Source organism: Orbicella faveolata, unplaced genomic scaffold (assembly GCF_042242905.1).
Source record: "Orbicella faveolata isolate gen_17 unplaced genomic scaffold, um_ofav_v1 contig_46, whole genome shotgun sequence".
Taxonomy (NCBI): Eukaryota; Metazoa; Cnidaria; class Anthozoa; order Scleractinia; family Merulinidae; genus Orbicella; species Orbicella faveolata.
The window spans coordinates 3,787,641-3,793,980 of NW_028301576.1; the positions used below are offsets into that span (position 1 = coordinate 3,787,641).

A 6,340-nucleotide genomic window follows, 5' to 3' on the forward strand; every position below is an offset into this window, starting at 1 on the left:
TTTGTAAACTTTCAGATTTCAAATGTACTTCAAGTGAGTTTAAAGTAAGGTAGTTTAAAATCTGAAAGCTATAACTTTAAAATACTGTGAATTAAAAACTTGTCCGGTTAGTTGAACAGTTTTTTTGTGTACATATGGATAGGCTAGCAAAACAGTGGCGCATAAAGGAAACATGTTATTGTAACATAGAAAATCACATTAGTCACTGAAATGATTTTAAATTTTAATAAATTTATTGTTTCAAATGAGTGAGTTACTACACAGTTCTGTAATGGTGTTCTGCCTCTTATTACTGGCAATGTACAACTTGAAGACTCCTTTGACCTATCCATCCTGAATGAAAATCCAATGGTACCTCAAAGTTCTCTGGCATTTTATTTAGAATGGCTCACCAAAGAAGGCAATCTTGCTGCTGTTGTAATCATGAAATTCTGAAAGTAAAATTGAAATTTATTTCGAAACCGAAAATTTGTATTTTCATGCAGGTGCTTGACTATTACATGTAGCTTGAGTTTTAAGTGAGCTTCTCATGATCAGCTCAACAAGTTGAAATCGTGAGATCACTTCCATTATGAAATTCGTAGTATTATAGGCTAAATAAAATCGATAAACAACGAATAGACTTACGAACCTTCTCTGTCACCATGAAAAACATTTTCAACGGATATAATCTTGTAGCAGTCCAAGCAACAAATTGAAAAAAAAAAAAACCAGGCATAAATAAGAAAAAGAACCCTAACTTTAGATATTTTTAAATTATTTGGTCTCTTTTTAACCACTATTGTACACTATTTTTAGTATTATGACGATTGCATTGTAAATTTCTGTTTTCCTTATCCAGACTTAGTAGTAGTAGGTCCACATCAGCTGTACAGTTGCATACTTTTAAAACCTACTTATCAAATAAATGTACGTATGTACAACACGAACTGACAAAAGGCTTACTAATCAGTAATGACGGCCACTGCGGAGCATTTCTTAAAGGGTCCAACGAACATTTCCAGGACCAGCAATTGCAACAAGTTATTGTCTACATACCTTTTTTGTATTTGTGGTCCTTTCTTCTTTCATCTGTAGCTGCTGATTCACAACAACAAGCTTAAACACCGCGAGGCGAACAGCAAAATTAATCTGAACCACCGAACAACACGGGCAAACCGGAAATGCTGAACTTGACGCATGCGCATACGTTTTGCCGCGGTGTTGGCACAACCACACTCTGTGACGCCTGGCACTTTTGTGTATCTGAATCGTCCAACAAAAAATGACGTCACATCCGGTACAAAAGAGCGCTGAGCGGCAAAATCAAAATTTGAATATGGCATAATCGTTCTCTCAGTAAGTAAAATGGCAATATTTTGCAATCGGCCGGATATTTTTAACGTTTTATTTGGCCACGATAAACAAAATTTTGTCTTCTTCCTCGTCATATCAGTTTGTTTGAAGGACAGGGTAATTATTTATTCAAAAACACGCTGTTTTGAAGGCGTGTTTTTTACGAAATGTCGCCATTTCTTCCTCGCTGAATTCCACAGGAGTCATCGTTTGTGTGGAAATAATGAATTCTAGGTAAGTTGCACTCAATTCAAATATCCTATTCTCTTAGGTAGGCATCACATTAAGAAAAATGCACAATGACAGGTTTCTAGACATCGGGGAACCTTATTAACAGAAGCGCATTTTTAAAAATTTACTGTTGCCAAACACTCGAGAATACTTGAGTGCTGTTAATCGTATCACTGAAGAATAGACCCACACACATAACGCGCTTTGCAGAACTTCTTGCCGATCGACACTAACACAAACTCATGTGTTTGCTCATGACTCAAACTGATGCCATAAAATATGTTACGATTGGTTAAGAACCTTAAACAAGATATGTTTTCCCTAAGCAATCCCTTAATTGATAAAGGCTTCGTTACAGGCAGGCCGTGAACCCCTTAAAAAAAGCAAGAGGATTAGTTTTCACAACGATTAAGTAATTTGGACATATCGTGGTTTTTTCTCATTTATAATCAAATTTATTTTTCCGTTTCAAGTGTTAAACGTCAGCGACGCTAAGTTCCAATACCCCCCTCCCCCCACTGAAGTCAAGCATGCACCTTTTAGTTCTTCAAATCCTCTCATTTGCCCTGTTTGCAGACCAAGTTCCTTATCTATTAACCCCTGTCATATTGGCAACCCATTTTGAAAGGTTACTAAAAAATTGTGCATTACATTTCAGTGTGCTTTCTCTATGTAATCTTACATCAAGATATTTCAATCCCTAAGGGAATGAGAGAACACTAGCAAAACTGACAATTTTCAGTAATTCATTACTCTTTCAATATGCCATCTAAACAAATGGTTCGTAAACAGTAGTGAAATTTCATGCCCTTACATCTAGCCATAAAAGGAAGTCTGGGAACAGGCAATAGCAACAGTGACACTGCCAGGCTGGTGAATTTTACAAGCTAATGAACTCGTGTCTAACAATGATGAGTGATGATGAAGCATGGTGTAGTGAAACTGAAGAATCAGACTGCGAGTGACATTGATAGAGTCAGTGTCGTGAGAGTGATGCTAGTGTCTGTGAACTTGGACCAGATCAGCAAAGAAAAGGTTTCGTACTAGAAATTGACAGAGAGCAACAAGTTTGTGCTAAAAAACTGAAGAAGCTGGCACAGATCAGGCCAGCTTCATCACTACTTACAGTACTTGTCAAGAGTTCCTGACTTGTGTATATGGGCTCTCTGTAAGAACCTATATGGGAAGGCTCAGCTCAAGATGAGTACCTTTTTCAGGCTTCAGCTATAAAATGATAGGGATTTCACAAGTTGAGGTGTGTGAAAGGGTAGGAAAATCTGCCATTTAGGGATTCCATTCTTCTGGTTCTAAAATGTTGTTGAAAAGCTCTCGTTTACTCTCCTCAGCCAGAATGAAGAGATTCTATAATATTGTTTATTAACTTCTTTCCAAGGGAATAGAAAAGGGATGCAGTATTCTTAAATAGGTTTGTTAAAGGGGTACATTAACCCTTTTGCAATGTAAGGTCAACAGAAGAGGTGCCATTTCTATCAAAATGGTACAAACGTATACAAAATGGTAAGGGGTAATGGAACTTGAGATACATGTAACTTAGGCCTTTCCATTTAAAACTTTGTAGAATACCCCTTCCCCCCCCCCCCCTCCCAGCTTGTGTAACAAAGATGTTCAAATTATTGTTTTGTGAAAAAAGGCAATTATTAAAAAGCAAAACAGTGCCAAGAGATTAAGTGATTGTCAATGCAAGTTTCCATTTGGCAAATATCAAAATGGAACTCCAAAGGTGGCCAGAAAAGCCTAGAATATCAGGGAAGGTCTGAAATGCAGTCTGTTGCCATGGTAACAAAACTGTTAAGCTCATATTATGTAGCACATCTGCAAATTGCATCATAATAGCACTGTCCCCACTGGAGCCCATGGTTCAGTAGTTTACTTGGACAATAAATTTCATAACTTTCCTGGGGGACTGGATGATCTAAATAGTATGTGGGAGACTCCCAGAATATTTGCAAGAATGTATGACTATCTCTTTACAGGTATTCATTAATAAATAAATAAATAAATAAATAGCTAGATAGATAGATAAATAAATAAATAAATAGACACTAGCACTACTAACATGATTGAGTTTGGAAAATATATACTTTTAGTTTATGATATTTTGAAAAATTCCCCTCGCCCATCTAATATGCTGATCTTCTTTAATTTGGTACTTGAAATTGATAACAAGGATGCTACACCTTGGCAACTCGTTGGCCAGGATATGTTGCACAGTCTTCACATCAGATAATGTGTCTGTACATATTATTTATGTATTTATTAAACAGAGATCTCCCCACCCCATCCCTATGGAAATTCCAATTTTGATTAATACTTTTCTTAAAAAGTTTGGCTTTTGAGACCCTCCCCATCCTTGGAATTTCCAATAATCTCCTTGAGGTGGGTATGGACATTTTCTAAAACCACACAATAAAAGAAATAAACAAACTTTAAGATGAAATGTTAAAGTATAAGTCAGTGGGACATATAAACATTGATTAACTTATAAAGACATGACTGATCATTGCAACTATACACAACTTAAGCAAAGGTGAAATTATAGCCTGAAAAAAAAAATTAGGTGTGAACTGGATTCCAACCCATGACCTCTGTGATACCGGTGCGATAACTTAATTAATTAAAGTTCTATGCTACAACATACCAAATGCCAATTTATTATGAAGTGACACAGCTAAAGGAGAGTTGTCAAGATATCAACTTTTTTTGTGAATTCTAAAAGATCAATATAAGTCTTCTAAATTTAAGATTATTATACCTAACAAAAGACATACAGTAGGGCACTGCACTGTGTGCTCTCTCTACACACTCTTCCAGGTAGGATAGTAATACATATACATGTTTTTTTTTTTTTGGAATATGCTGTTACTGCACGGTCATACAAGAGGTACTAGTTGTTGCTGAGTAGTCTTAAAATAAGTGAAGTAAGTGTGACAAAATATAATGTATATTAAATCTGCACCAGTTCAGTACAATTTAATACTAAATTTTAATCAGCCGTGAAAAAAAATTATTGTTAGCACCTGATATTACAATTTGTACTTTGTGAAGGCTTCTGGAGGGGTTATACTTTTATAAAGTACCTGGTAGCAAGTACTATTTTGATTTACTTAAGCAAGACTGTAGTAACTGCTAAGAAAATGTGTTTGGTACATCCCAGAAAAATTGGGTGGGGGTCAATGCGGCCCTCTTCACAAAAGATAAACCCTTAACCTATTTATGACCATAACCTGCGATTTTCCCTACCCCATTTATGACTGTTGCAACTGCTACAGTTGCCCTAAACATAAGTTTTGAAGGACTTTTGTTGATGGTCTTATCGATAATGATGAAAATTGAGGTAGCTTATTCTAAAAACATACCAAATTAAAGACTAGAGGGCAAAAGCCTTACCCTAGAGTATTTATGATCAAAACGGCTGAATAACAATACCCTTTCGGGCTGCACATAGCTATATATAGCACATAGAGGAGAATTCCCCCCACCTCCCACTGGAGCATGAATCAAAATATTATTGCCTTGATGACATAATGAAGATAAAATCTAAAAATAATCAAGAGTTACATGTATGCATGGGACTTTACTATCAAAATGATGCCTGTTGCTTACTGTAAATGCATAAATTACTCCTAAGGGACCGTTCATTTTTTATGAGGGAGGGGGGGGGGGCTGGTGGGATTTGGGAAGCACCATTTAAAAATCGCATGACCCCCCTCAGCTTACCAATTTTTTCACATGGTCCCCCCTTATAGCGGTCATTTTTTGGGATGACCCCCCCCCCGCAAAAAAAAATTGAACAAACAATATTCAGACTTCAACTTTTTTAATATTTCTCTAGTATCCCCCTACTTCACGTTATTGTGCTCACTATGAAGACAATATTTACAATCTCTATACGACAGAGAGCTGTTGTTTAAAAAACAAATCAAAAGAAAGAGAAGTCAATTTCGGATCTCCTAGTTGTGGCTCGCCCTGAGCGTGTGGCATTTGGCCTCTCATTGGCATCTTCCTCATCTGAATTGATGAATGCAAGAATGACGTCACTTGAGTCATCTTCTCCCCCAGAGTCAATGGCATCACTGTTATACTCATCATTGTCACTTTCATCCCTTTCACTGCTGTCAGCACTTGCCCTGTTGTCATTTTGTGTCAATGTCCTGGCATTTCTCAGTGTTGCTTGGCCAGCTCTGAGAGGACTCTTCTGCTGCAAGCATGAATATCTTACAATTGCCTTTACTTTCTCACTCTTGCTGCTTTTCAAATGCTGCTTCAGCCCGTGGTGGTTTGAGTACTTGTTTAGTTCTGGAACACGTAGCTTTTTAAGCTTGGTTAGATCTTCGCACAACTCAGTCCAAGGATAATCCTCCTCCCTACTTAACTTTGCCTTTTCTTCTGCTCTCTTTTTCCTTTTAAATTCCAGCACTTCAAGATGCTGAAGATAATCCACCACAAACTTCGATTTGACAATAAACTTATCTGCAAATAGAGCAACGCTCTCTGGGTCAGATAAAACCAGCCTGCCACTTCCATGCTCTTTCTTCTTTATATTGTTAATCCAATCGGGGAAAGAGCGCATTACTACATGAGCATCATGAAAGAGGCTCATTCCAAAATGCGCAATAATGGCGAAAGCGACGAGTCGTTTAAGAAAAGGTTTACAGCTGAACGATCCAGGCAGTTTGACATCTTACAAGCAAAAGAAGCAATTTTTCTAGGTGCGGATGGCTGTTCAGAAAGGGCGAGTGAGTTTTCCATGCAA

At 37.2% G+C, this 6,340-nt stretch overlaps 1 protein-coding gene across 1 annotated transcript; it reads right to left on the reverse strand.

Annotated features, from left to right (window-relative positions):
- Positions 1-211: 211 nt before the first annotated feature.
- Positions 212-2,127, reverse strand: LOC149098011 (uncharacterized). The gene is made up of 4 exons (XM_089276635.1): positions 2,103-2,127; positions 1,039-1,292; positions 632-671; positions 212-431 (listed from the first exon to the last, which is right to left on the reverse strand). The coding sequence occupies exons 1-4, from the start codon at positions 2,125-2,127 to the stop codon at positions 379-381; spliced, it is 372 nt and encodes a 123-aa protein (XP_089132761.1). The 3' UTR covers positions 212-378.
- Between the last annotated feature and the right edge of the window lie 4,213 nt (positions 2,128-6,340).